Source organism: Necator americanus, chromosome X (genome assembly GCF_031761385.1).
Source record: "Necator americanus strain Aroian chromosome X, whole genome shotgun sequence".
Classification (NCBI taxonomy): Eukaryota; Metazoa; Nematoda; class Chromadorea; order Rhabditida; family Ancylostomatidae; genus Necator; species Necator americanus.
In genome coordinates this window covers 24301748-24315256 of record NC_087376.1, presented here as the reverse complement: position 1 = coordinate 24315256, position 13509 = coordinate 24301748, and the positions used below count along the sequence as shown (strand labels likewise).

General features: G+C 50.3%; 1 protein-coding gene across 3 annotated transcripts in view; it reads right to left on the bottom strand.

Annotated features, from left to right (window-relative positions):
• Positions 1–7400: 7400 nt before the first annotated feature.
• Positions 7401–13509, bottom strand: part of RB195_025236 (uncharacterized protein) — a gene marked incomplete at both ends in the record, with an annotated part of 38274 nt that continues 32165 nt past the window's right edge. For all 3 annotated transcript variants that reach the window (XM_064213289.1, XM_064213288.1, XM_064213290.1), the window contains 5 exons: positions 7401–7535; positions 9026–9214; positions 9287–9424; positions 9481–9585; positions 12253–12363. In XM_064213289.1, coding sequence (XP_064069169.1) covers positions 7401–7535; positions 9026–9214; positions 9287–9424; positions 9481–9585; positions 12253–12363 — 678 coding nt within the window. The remainder of the gene's footprint in view (positions 7536–9025; positions 9215–9286; positions 9425–9480; positions 9586–12252; positions 12364–13509) is intronic.

Genomic DNA, 13509 nt, shown 5'->3' with positions numbered 1-13509 from the left:
TAGGTCCCGAGGGCGGCGCTCCCCTTTTTCTAGCTCTACTAGGGCGGCGTTCCTCATTTTCTAGCTCTCCGAGGGCGGCGCTCCCCATTTTCTAGCTCTCCGAGGGCGGCGCTCCCCTTTTTCTAGCTCTCCTAGGGCGGCGCTCCCCTTTTTCTAGCTCTCCGAGGGCGGCGCTCCCCTTTTTCTAGCTCTCCTAGGGCGGCGCTCTCCTTTTTCTAGCTCTCCGAGGGAGCCGAAACCCATTTTTAGGTCCCGAGGGCGGCTCTCCCCTTTTTCTAGCTCTCCTAGGGCGGCGCTCTCCTTTTTCTAGCTCTCCGAGGGAGCCGAAACCCATTTTTAGGGCGGCGCTCCCCTTTTTCTAGCTCTCCGAGGGCGGTGAACCCCTTTTTCTAGCTCTCCTAGGGCGGCGCTCCTTTTTTGTCTCCTAGGCTGCTCTCCGAGGGAGCCGAAACCCATTTTTAGGTCCCGAGGGCGGCGCTCCCCTTTTTCTAGCTCTCCTAGGGCGGCGCTCCCCTTTTTCTAGCTCTCCTAGGGCGGCGAACTCCATTTTCTAGCTCTCCGAGGGCGGCGCTCCCCTTTTTCTAGCTCTCCTAGGGCGGCGCTCTCCTTTTTCTAGCTCTCCGAGGGAGCCGAAACCCATTTTTAGGTCCCGAGGGCGGCGCTCCCCTTTTTCTAGCTCTCCTAGGGCGGCGCTCCCCTTTTCTAGCTCTCCGAGGGCGGCGCTCCCCTTTTTCTAGCTCTCCTAGGGCGGCGCTCCCCTTTTTCTAGCTCTACTAGGGCGGCGCTCCCCATTTTCTAGCTCTCCGAGGGCGGCGCTCCCCTTTTTCTAGCTCTCCTAGGGCGGCGAACTCCATTTTCTAGCTCTCCTAGGGCGGCGCTCCCCTTTTCCTAGCTCTCCGAGGGCGGTGAACCCCTTTTTCTAGCTCTAATAGGGCGGCGAAACCCATTTTTTATTCTAGGGCGGCGAACTCCATTTTCTAGCTCTCCTAGGGCGGCGCTCTCCTTTTTCTAGCTCTCCGAGGGAGCCGAAACCCATTTTTAGGTCCCGAGGGCGGCGCTCCCCTTTTTCTAGCTCTCCTAGGGAGCCGAAACCCATTTTTAGGTCCCGAGGGCGGCTCTCCCCTTTTTCTAGCTCTCCTAGGGCGGCGCTCTCCTTTTTCTAGCTCTCCGAGGGAGCCGAAACCCATTTTCTAGCTCTCCGAGGGCGGCGCTCCCCTTTTTCTAGCTCTCCGAGGGCGGCGCTCCCCTTTTTCTAGCTCTCCTAGGGCGGCGCTCCCCTTTTTCTAGCTCTCCTAGGGCGGCGCTCCCCTTTTTCTAGCTCTCCGAGGGCGGCGAACCCCATTTTCTAGCTCTCCGAGGGCGGCGCTCCCCTTTTTCTAGCTCTCCTAGGGCGGCGCTCCCCATTTTCTAGCTCTCCGAGGGCGGCGCTCCCCTTTTTCTAGCTCTCCTAGGGCGGCGCTCTCCTTTTTCTAGCTCTCCTAGGGAGCCGAAACCCATTTTTAGGTCCCGAGGGCGGCGCTCCCCTTTTTCTAGCTCTCCTAGGGCGGCGCTCCCCTTTTTCTAGCTCTCCTAGGGCGGCGAACTCCATTTTCTAGCTATCCGAGGGCGGCGCTCCCCTTTTTCTAGCTCTCCTAGGGCGGCGAACTCCATTTTCTAGCTCTCCGAGGGCGGTGAACCCCTTCTTCTAGCTCTCCTGGGGCGGCGCTCCCCTTTTTCTAGCCCTCCGAGGGCGGCGAACTCCATTTTATAGCTCTCCGAGGGAGCCGAAACCCATTTTTAGGTCCCGAGGGCGGCGCTCCCCTTTTTCTAGCTCTCCTAGGGCGGCGCTCCCCTTTTTCTAGCTCTCCGAGGGCGGCGCTCCCCTTTTTCTAGCTCTCCGAGGGCGGCGCTCCCCTTTTTCTAGCTCTCCTAGGGCGGCGCTCCCCTTTTTCTAGCTCTCCGAGGGCGGCGCACCCCATTTTCTAGCTCTCCCGAGGGCGGCGCTCCCCTTTTTCTAGCTCTCCTAGGGCGGCGCTCTCCTTTTTCTAGCTCTCCGAGGGAGCCGAAACCCATTTTTAGGTCCCGAGGGCGGCGCTCCCCTTTTTCTAGCTCTCCTAGGGCGGCGCTCCCTTTTTCTAGCTCTCCGAGGGCGGCGCACCCCTTTTTCTAGCTCTCCTAGGGCGGCGCTCTCCTTTTTCTAGCTCTCCGAGGGAGCCGAAACCCATTTTTAGGTCCCGAGGGCGGCGCTCCCCTTTTCTAGGCTTGGCGAACCCATTTTCTAGCTCTCCGAGGGCGGCGCTCCCCTTTTTCTAGCCCTCCGAGGGCGGCGCTCCCCTTTTTCTAGCTCTCCTAGGGAGCCGAAACCCATTTTTAGGTCCCGAGGGCGGCGCTCCCCTTTTTCTAGCTCTCCTAGGGCGGCGCTCTCCTTTTTCTAGCTCTCCGAGGGAGCCGAAACCCATTTTTAGGTCCCGAGGGCGGCGCTCCCCTTTTTCTAGCTCTCCTAGGGCGGCGCTCCCCTTTTTCTAGCTCTCCGAGGGCGGCGCTCCCCTTTTTCTAGCTCTCCTAGGGCGGCGCTCCCCTTTTTCTAGCTCTCCGAGGGCGGCGAACCCCATTTTCTAGCTCTCCGAGGGCGGCGCTCCCCTTTTTCTAGCTCTCCTAGGGCGGCGCTCTCCTTTTTCTAGCTCTCCGAGGGAGCCGAAACCCATTTTTAGGTCCCGAGGGAGGCGCTCCCCTTTCTCTAGCTCTACTAGGGCGGCGCTCCCCTTTTTCTAGCTCTCCTAGGGCGGCGCTCCCCTTTTTCTAGCTCTCCTAGGGCGGCGAACCCCTTTTTCTAGCTCTCCGAGGGCGGCGCTCCCCTTTTTCTAGCTCTCCGAGGGCGGCGCTCCCCTTTTTCTAGCTCTCCTAGGGCGGCGCTCCCCATTTTCTTGGTATTCTAGGGCGGCGCTCCCCATTTTCTAGCTCTCCTAGGGCGGCGCTCTCCTTTTTCTAGCTCTCCGAGGGAGCCGAAACCCATTTTTAGGTCCCGAGGGCGGCGCTCCCCTTTTTCTAGCTCTCCTAGGGCGGCGCTCCCCTTTTTCTAGCTCTCCTAGGGAGCCGAAACCCATTTTTAGGTCCCGAGGGCGGCGCTCCCCTTTTTCTAGCTCTCCTAGGGCGGCGAACTCCATTTTCTAGCTCTCCGAGGGCGGCGCTCCCCTTTTTCTAGCTCTCCGAGGGCGGCGCTCCCCTTTTTCTAGCTCTCCTAGGGCGGCGCTCTCCTTTTTCTAGCTCTCCGAGGGCGGTGAACCCCTTTTTCTAGCTCTCCTAGGGCGGCGCTCCCCTTTTTCTAGCCCTCCGAGGGCGGCGAACTCCATTTTTTTCCTAGCTCCCCTTTTCTAGGGCGGCGCTCCCCTTTTTCTAGCTCTCCTAGGGCGGCGAACCCCTTTTTCTAGCTCTCCGAGGGCGGCGCTCCCCTTTTTCTAGCTCTCCTAGGGCGGCGCTCTCCTTTTTCTAGCTCTCCGAGGGAGCCGAAACCCATTTTTGGGTCCCGAGGGCGGCGCTCTCCTTTCTCTAGCTCTCCTAGGGCGGCGAACTCCATTTTCTAGCTATCCGAGGGCGGCGCTCCCCATTTCCTAGCTCTCCGAGGGCGGCGCTCCCCTTTTTCTAGCTCTCCTAGGGCGGCGCTCCCCTTTTCCTAGCTCTCCGAGGGCGGTGAACCCCTTTTTCTAGCTCTCCTAGGGCGGCGCTCTCCTTTTTCTAGCTCTCCGAGGGAGCCGAAACCCATTTTTAGGTCCCGAGGGCGGCGCTCCCCTTTTTCTAGCTCTCCTAGGGCGGCGAACTCCATTTTCTAGCTCTCCTAGGGCGGCGCTCCCCTTTTTCTAGCTCTCCTAGGGCGGCGCTCCCCTTTTTCTAGCTCTCCTAGGGCGGCGCTCTCCTTTTTCTAGCTCTCCGAGGGCGGCGCTCTCCTTTTTCTTGCTCTCCTAGGGAGCCGAAACCCATTTTTAGGTCCCGAGGGCGGCGCTCCCCTTTCTCTAGCTCTCCTAGGGCGGCGCTCCCCATTTCCTAGCTCTCCGAGGGCGGCGAACCCCATTTTCTAGCTCTCCGAGGGCGGCGCTCCCCTTTTTCTAGCTCTCCTAGGGCGGCGCTCCCCATTTTCTAGCTCTCCTAGGGCGGCGCTCCCCATTTTCTAGCTCTCCGAGGGCGGCGCTCCCCTTTTTCTAGCTCTCCTAGGGCGGCGCTCCCCTTTTTCTGGCTCTCCTAGGGCGGCGCTCTCCTTCTTCTAGCTCTCCGAGGGAGCCGAAACCCAATTTTAGGTCCCGAGGGCGGCGCTCCCCTTTTTCTAGCTCTCCTAGGGCGGCGAACTCCATTTTCTAGCTCTCCGAGGGCGGCGCTCCCCTTTTTCTAGCTCTCCTAGGGCGGCGCTCCCCTTTTTCTAGCTCTCCTAGGGCGGCGCTCTCCTTTTTCTAGCTCTCCGAGGGAGCCGAAACCCATTTTTAGGTCCCGAGGGCGGCGCTCCCCTTTTTCTAGCTCTCCTAGGGCGGCGCTCTCCTTTTTCTAGCTCTCCGAGGGAGCCGAAACCCATTTTTAGGTCCCGAGGGAGGCGCTCCCCTTTCTCTAGCTCTACTATTGCGGCGAGCTCCATTTTCTAGGTCTCCGAGGGCGGCGCTCCCCTTTTTCTAGCTCTCCTAGGGCGGCGCTCTCCTTTTTCTAGCTCTCCGAGGGAGCCGAAACCCATTTTTAGGTCCCGAGGGCGGCGCTCTCCTTTTTCTAGCTCTCCGAGGGAGCCGAAACCCATTTTTAGGTCCCGAGGGCGGCGCTCCCCTTTTTCTAGCTCTCCTAGGGCGGCGCTCCCCATTTTCTAGCTCTCCGAGGGCGGCGCTCCCCATTTTCTAGCTCTCTGAGGGCGGCGCTCCCCATTTTCTTGGTATTCTAGGGCGGCGAACTCCATTTTCTAGCTCTCCTAGGGCGGCGCTCCCCTTTTTCTAGCTCTCCGAGGGAGCCGAAACCCATTTTTAGGTCCCGAGGGCGGCGCTCCCCTTTTTCTAGCTCTCCTAGGGCGGCGATCCCCTTTTTCTAGCTCTCCTAGGGCGGCGCTCCCCTTTTTCTAGCTCTCCGAGGGCGGTGAACCCCTTTTTCTAGCTCTCCTAGGGAGCCGAAACCCATTTTTAGGTCCCGAGGGCGGCGCTCTAGGGCGGCGCTCCCCATTTTCTAGCTCTCCTAGGGCGGCGCTCTCCTTTTTCGAGCTCTCCGAGGGAGCCGAAACCCATTTTTAGGTCCCTAGGGCGGCGCTCCCCATTTTCTAGCTCTCCGAGGGCGGCGCTCCCCTTTTTCTAGCTCTCCTAGGGCGGCGCTCCCCTTTTTCTAGCTCTCCTAGGGCGGCGCTCCCCTTTTTCTAGCTCTCCGAGGGAGCCGAAACCCATTTTTAGGTCCCGAGGGCGGCGCTCCCCTTTTTCTAGCTCTCCTAGGGCGGCGCTCTCCTTTTTCTAGCTCTCCGAGGGAGCCGAAACCCATTTTTAGGTCCCGAGGGCGGCGCTCTCCTTTTTCTAGCTCTCCTAGGGCGGCGCTCTCCTTTTTCTAGCTCTCCGAGGGAGCCGAAACCCATTTTTAGGTCCCGAGGGCGGCGCTCCCCTTTTTCTAGCTCTCCTAGGGCGGCGCTCCCCTTTTTCTAGCTCTCCTAGGGCGGCGCTCTCCTTTTTCTAGCTCTCCGAGGGAGCCGAAACCCATTTTTAGGTCCCGAGGGCGGCGCTCCCCTTTTTCTAGCTCTCCTAGGGCGGCGCTCCCCTTTTTCTAGCTCTCCTAGGGGCGGCGCTCCCCTTTTCTAGCTCTCCTAGGGCGGCGAACCCATTTTTCTAGCTCTCCTGAGGGCGGCGCTCCCCTTTTTCTAGCTCTCCTAGGGCGGCGCTCCAATTTTTCTAGCTCTCCGAAGGGCGGCGGCATTTTTTGCTCCCGAGGGCCCCCTTTTTCTAGCTCTCCTAGGGCGGCGCTCTCCTTTTTCTAGCTCTCCGAGGGAGCCGAAACCCATTTTTAGGTCCCGAGGGCGGCGCTCCCCTTTTTCTAGCTCTCCTAGGGCGGCGCCCCCCTTTTTCTAGCTCTCCTAGGGCGGCGCTCCCCTTTTTCTTGCTCTCCTAAGGCGGCGCTCCCCTTTTTCTAGCTCTCCTAGGGCGGCGAACTCCATTTTCTAGGTCTCCGAGGGAGCCGAAACCCATTTTTAGGTCCCGAGGGCGGCGCTCCCCTTTTTCTAGCTCTCCTAGGGCGGCGCTCCCCTTTTTCTAGCTCTCCTAGGGCGGCGCTCCCCATTTTCTTGGTATTCTAGGGCGGCGAACTCCATTTCCTAGCTCTCCGAGGGCGGCGAACCCCATTTTCTAGCCCTCCGAGGGCGGCGAACTCCATTTTCTAGCTCTCCTAGGGCGGCGCTCTCCTTTTTCTAGCTCTCCGAGGGAGCCGAAACCCATTTTTAGGTCCCGAGGGCGGCGCTCCCCTTTTTCTAGCTCTCCAAAGGCAGCGCTTCCTTTTTTTTTTAGGTGTTCGATGCCGGCGCTCCCCATTTTCTAGGTTTCCGAAGCCGGGGTTCCCCATTTTATGGCTATTAAACACCGGCGCACCCGATTTCATAGGTTTTCGACGCCGTTGCTTGCGCACCAATAGGACACCGCGGAAACCATGACATCTCATTTTAGATCTTTTTGACGCTGGAGCACCAATCCGACGCTATGAGAATCGTCGCACCTCATTATATAGGTCTTTGACACTATCTCAGAAATGCTGCACCGTGGGACCCATCTTATTTTGGAATTTTTTGGAGTTTCTCGACACACTCACAACACACGGACTAAGCCTGTTATCGTACATGATGATCATGATACTATGCATGAACAGTGAAAAACCGATGGTGATTAAGGTTGCGGCAGTCAACAACCTTAATCACCATCGGTTCAGACAACCACTGTCGCTTGCTCTTATATTTCCACAAAATAGGAATTTCAGAACAGGTCATTCATAACTAGATTCCTCTTTTTGAAAACCGGAATTATACAAGTAAGAGAGACGGTGGTCGAAGATGACTACCATTTACCGTCGGTTTTTCAATATTCATGAGTGCCATAGTAGTGATTTAAACGCAGCAAACAACTGAAATTTTGAGTTCTTTTTTTCTGAAAATGAAGCTGTTCTTTTGCTGCACACTGCATTTACGAATATCTTGTCAATGCCGTCAAACACACAATATATGTACGTACGCACAATTATATCACATAATTTAGAATTTATAAACACCATTACAGAAGCAAACCAGTAATTGTACAATCAGAAATTCCCTAATAAAATGGAAAATTTAGGATGCGAAAGTGACATAAAATTCTGAAGCATTGGATGTGATGATTCAAATCATTGTTGTCTTCTGTTTTCGCTCCGACTATTTTGGCTTCATTTGAAAACCTGCGCGATGTCTATGTAAAGATATCTGACTGGGACATAGTTGGATACTTTAACTTAAGAATGGGAGGACATAATAACTCGTCTGGTTCCAGATAAAACTCCGTTTTCGTCTTCTTGCGCGGTATTGAGAGTCCCTTCTTCAGAATCTGGAATAAAAGTTGACATTTACTTTAAAATAAGCGGTAACAATTGTTAGTCAACGCTTGGAAATCGAAAAGTGACGTTGTTCGCAAAAACTCAGCAGTAATAAGTAGTCCCTAACTACCGACAAAGTTCCAAGTTCAACCAGAAATGACATCACAAATGAGATCGATCGAGATCTGGAAATTTCGTAGTATATCCATCTTTAAACTGCGATTTGAATGCTGTGATGTGACCTATGTTACCTGCAGGTTTAGATATCATTTCACTCGAAACATAACAAACGTTCTCTATATGGCGGACAAATGATCGCCGCCATCAGGTTAAGGGATAGTAAGTAGTAAATAGGGCTACATGCACATAATCAGCTCCCACTCCCTTCCCTCTTCTCTCCTCCCCAACCCTCCCCCTCACTTCTTGACATCGCATTTATGTGAACATAATCGTTACTCGGAATAGGAATTTTCGATAGTAACATGCTGCTTTTCCAAACTTTCAAACTGAGTGCATCAGTTGGCTGGAGGATTTCGGCAGGCACTAAAAAAGAAACCCTATTTTCTTCAAGAGAATGAGAGCGACTTTCTGTTTATTGACTTCACCTAGCAGTGTTTTTTTGCAGTGTTTCTTGTTATTTTTAAAATGAAAAGATTTTAAAAAAAAACTTCCCATCAAAAAATTCCGAATTATACATGATTCTACACTACTGTCTAACTAATATTCGGCGGAAGTAAAGAGGCAAACGTTAAGAAGTGAGAAGATGTATTCCTCTTAGGTATTATTATTCGTTGCACCATTTTTCCTAAAAAAATGTCGAGGGTGACGTTGTTTTTTTTTCTGGATCGCTTCATCTTCCAATGAACCAGGTTTCAAAATGACTGCAACCGTAAGGTTAATAAGAATTAAGGAATTAGAATTTGCAGAATCCTAATTGAAAATCAGGACACAGGTAATATGAAATATCTCTGACATATAAACGTCGGGTTTAAATGAATTAGGAAGTTGCAATTTATGGTGAAGTGTGTTCCGTTTCGTGCACAGTGGGTTCACACGTGCAACACATCTCAACACTCACTGAATATCTTAGTATAGCAATGCCACTTCGTATCTCATATGCTTTGGAAAAGACACGTCACTAATCGCGACACCTCGTAGACCAATGAAGAATAATCTTTGATTTACAACTTAGACGAAATTTTGCAGTTATAAAAAGTTTACTACAGTTGCACATAAGTCACATCGCGGTGGATCTAGCAGTCTGATAGTTATCTAGCCCAAGACCTAGGTTAACAGTTGGTTTCGACCGAATTACTGCCGAATATGATTTCTTGGGATTCTAAGATGCTTGTAAAGATTGAATAATGACAATAAAACATGATGCAAAATGCAAGAGGTTGCCTAACGATTTCGTTTGGAAGAGAACATCTATCCTATGACGTTAGCATAACAATACCTTCAAAAAATTTTGCCTTTTCATAGACTTTTTTAAAACACCCACCTTTATTCGTACACCAGGTAAAAGCTGTGGATGAGTGCCTGTGGCAAGAAAATCTCTCTTTTCGGCCACGATTTTCTGCCCTAACAGCTGGTTGAAATGTGTTGTAAGGTGCCTTCTCAGTAGAGTTTTGTGTGGAGGCATTTGCAGAATTTCCGCCAGTGTTTCCGCAGTGAAAGTGGGTTCATACACCTGACTCGCATGAGATTTTTTTTTTTCAAAAACACGAAAACAATAGAACTCTGTCAATAAAGGTGTACTAACCATAAGGGCTCCTGGTGTTCCAGCGCAGAGAAGGTTGGGTGTGAATTCATCAAGATCGATTTTCTGAAGCCATTCACATGTTGCAGAATGCGTCCAGTTTACTACAGCTTCAGGTCGCGGATAACTCGAAATCATAGACTAAAACTGTCAGTTCACTCATCAATGCGACCGAATAGGATGAATCAATTAATCACTTCATTAAATTTTCGAATCATACGGTCATGTTTGAAGTCTACCATCTTCATGTACTGAATGCTTCTTGATATACACATAAAATGGTGAGCATTAACCACCCGCATCTGAAATTGTGTAGTGATCACCTTTAAAAAACCTTTTCAAAATAAATACTGGATAGTTTGTTCTGAAGTTGTAAACTTTACAGAAATCTGCTCGACCCTTTTCCAGCACGTTTAAGTCGAGCTCAAAACACACAAAGAAGGAACATGAAATGGCCCTCACAGCAATTTCGGTTCGGAAGTCAAAAAGGCCGGGCACACTTTTATAACCGACTTGAACTCTCCTCTTCGCACTAATTATTCTTCAAAGCTTTGAAAAACGTATTCAAAAACCGATACTTTCGACCAGTTTTTCGTTTTCTTAATCCCTCATATCACTTCGAAGAAAGATCGGGTATCAAGATGAAGAAGGAGTTATCAAGAATTGGACAGCGTTCATTTACACGGAAAAGTGTAACTGCATAATTGTTTCAGTTCGAAAATTTAAAGTACCTCTGGCTGCCAGTAAAGCCAATAAGTAACTGCTCCCTGCCGCACGTCAACTCACGAGATATTGACTCTACTTGTACCTCGATGGTAAGTATCGTACGGTCAGAGCAACGTGAAACACGGAGCAGTTGCATAAGTGGCTGCGCTCGAAGCGGTGCAGTGGAGCATAGCGGTGAGGATCGAGAGAAGACCACTGCTAACACCATTCTTCACTGCAGTTCGCGATGGTCCTTCCTCGATTCCAACCGCTTTCTCCACCGCGCCGCTTCGAGTGTAGCCTCTTACACAATGACAACGTGCATCGGGTCGTTGTGAACTGACTATAGGTAATCCGAGACGTCGTTTTGACTGTACTATATTACCTGGTCGGTGCAGAGCACTACAATGAAATCGGGAACATCATCGATATTAGGTTTTGTCTGATGAGACCTCGAAAAAAGGAGTTCTAAAAACTAAGTGATAAGGCCATCATCATTTGCGAATTTCCGTCTCATTAGTGTCCTAATGGGACAACATACTCTCCGGGAACTGATAGCCTGGATCCGAGGCATTAACCAGTTAAAAAGTCACTTCAATTTTCGAGCTCTGCAGAGAAGATGAAAGAAAAGATGGGGAGAACATCGGTTTTAGGTGGGGTTGTTAAGAGGAAATGAGTGCTAGCGACTCCTGTAGAGATAACGCTAAGTATAAGACGAAGGACAAGCACTGGATCGTGTGGAGGATGGAGAAGCCCATGAATACTCTCCTCTCCTTGAAAGCCACCCCCACATGTCCCTAATCATCCAACAGAACACAGGCATATAACCGAGTGCAAACTGTGCTGCCGAAAGGAGGATGCGAGGTGGTACTTCACTACTGGCAATGTTTGGACTTGCCAAGAGAGCTGCCACAGAGAAAAGGTTTGGCTAGGAATCTTCGTAATCACTTGTACTTCACGACGAGGAAAGGTTCGAACCTCGTCTTTGTTTAACCAGCTGTTGGCAAAACACTATATTCGCGAAGTCAGTGCGACATTTCTCCAGATTTGTCCTCCTTTGCACTGTTTACAAATGTCAGTGCAGATATCTCTCTTTATGAAGCCCGCCATGCCATTGATAAACAGTGGCAGCTAGTCGAGGAAGGATCAAATCCAATCATTTGAAGAGTCTACTACCAATCGTCATTAACACCATGGCATGCTCGTTCACGCGTTGTCTTATTTCAAAGTTCTTAATTAGTGAAAGACCAATCAAAACACACTGATGTGTAAAAAGGAAGATGAGTCTGACATCGGCAACTATCGTTCAATTTGTTAACTCTCTTCCCACTGGGAATTCTTTTAAGAACTCGTACTAGGGGTCTTGAAAAAACATTATACCGAGAAGGGTTTCGAGAAAAAGCCAGTACGATTTACCAAATGGACATTGTTTTTAAGCCCAATCAGTTGTGGCGACAGCACAATACAGTGCAGAGTCCCACTTCAACGGATTCAGAGAATGCCTTTAAATGAGATGCGACCAAACTAAAATTTCGTTAACTTAAGCGTCTCTACCCACTGCACAAAGGTATTTGACGTAGTCACGACCAGAACCTTCCTATTCCACATATTTATCGATGTGTAGAACAGGGTCATCTCCCTAGAATATCCAGCCTCACTCTCGAGAACGCTAAAAAAGAGGGGGTTGGCGCATCCCATGTGGATTGATACCTTATCTTTTATCCATTTGACATGCGAGCGAAAACTGATCACCGACAGTTACACCTCAGTTTCGCTGGTGATAACGCTCCTATAACAGGAGCATCAGCACTCGTGGATAAATCGGTACACTGCTGTAACTTTTGGAAACGATAATATACATAGAAAATGAATGTGACTCTGATATATTATTCAGCCCAATAGAACGAATATATCCGAATGCTCCAGCCTTGCATTTCTTCCTAGAGAAATGAATATGAGATTGGGAAGGGAACATAGGAAGAAAACTGCCGACCCGGTGATCAGATTTAGTACGAAACCCTTCGGATCAAACTATGACACTAGTGTTCCTCGAGAGAGGAGAAAACAGTGAAAAAAGTTCGCATTTGGACGGAACAAATAAGGTATTTCTGGGGACCGCATGAGCAGTTCGATGATAAACTGGAGGACAGAAGGGACAGGTGATCTTTCACCATTTAGTTAGATGTACTTTAAAAAATAGACTACGAACATGAGCACTTGAGCACCTCCTACAAATGCACATTTTGTGCATACTAAATGCTTACCTCGACGAGGTCTGCCGCATTCAAGGAAAGTAGCATCAATCCATCAACCAAATTTTCGGAGAAAACATCCTTGTACTGTGGAAGGCCGATATCTTCAAGCCATTTCTGCGTCTGAAGTGGTTTATGGCAGGCAGCGAAGAAAAACATAATAAACAATTGTCGATTGTCGAATTGAAGCAAGAGCCAAGATTGTTAACAAACTTTATTATGGGCGACGTTTCAGCGTCGTCGCCTTCGTCAGAGTGGAAACTCAGATCACTTGTAATATACTATCTCAAATGCCTCATCCAAAACAAGTCATCATTCCCTAAGATGCAACATCCAAAACCGAAATCAAAAGAGCCCAAATCGTTGTGCTCACCTAAGTTGCCGTGATATTAGCGGACCTCCGCGTATAAGATCGCTCCGCTAATACTAATTGCGAGCCGTATATGACTGCGTAGAGCAAAACCCCATCCACAGAGATCTTGATACAGAGTCAGCTCGTTGGTCACGGCTGTGCACTCCTCCCTTCTGTTCATTTTTGGACTTTTAGTGCTTATCCAAAACGCTTCCAAAGCTCCGCGAGCCACAATTTCGGGTTCGTACGATAGGATTGAGGCAGCTGTCAGAAAGGAGCATTTTCACTGCATTTTCTGCGATGAGCTCCCAGAGGGGTTGCTACGTTTGAACGTTTCATTCCACCTAGATGTCCTTTAATATAAACACAAAGAGACCGCCCTGTTTTGCCAATATATTGTTCGTCATATGTTTTGCAAATTAAATTAAATAAATAACCCCAGAAACCATGCAGTCGCCTGCCTTACCGACACTTTATTACAAAGTTTCAAGTCATGCAAATGCGATCGTTCATTCAGTTCAGGATTAACTGCTCCTCGAGACTTGTGGGAGATATTTCCACAACTATCACTTGGTCAAAAAGACCACACCTAACCAGATTGTAGACAGGAGAGGATCAGTGCGGTTAACCTAGCGCAGGGAGTCGCGACTTCTAATGATTACATTGCTGATGTACTGCGGAGGCCAGGTTTTATTGCGCAGCGAGATTATGCAACAGCGGATGACTAAATAAAAATCAATTTCTGTCTACCTTTAATAGGCGACGACCTAAATAAGGCAATAAGGGCCAATCTGGTTAGGTATAATCTTGTTGAGCAAGTGAGAGTTGTGGAACTGCCTCCCATAAATCTTAAGGAGCAGTTAATCCTGAACAGAATGTACGATCGCATTTGCCTGACCCTAAACGTTATGCCCATT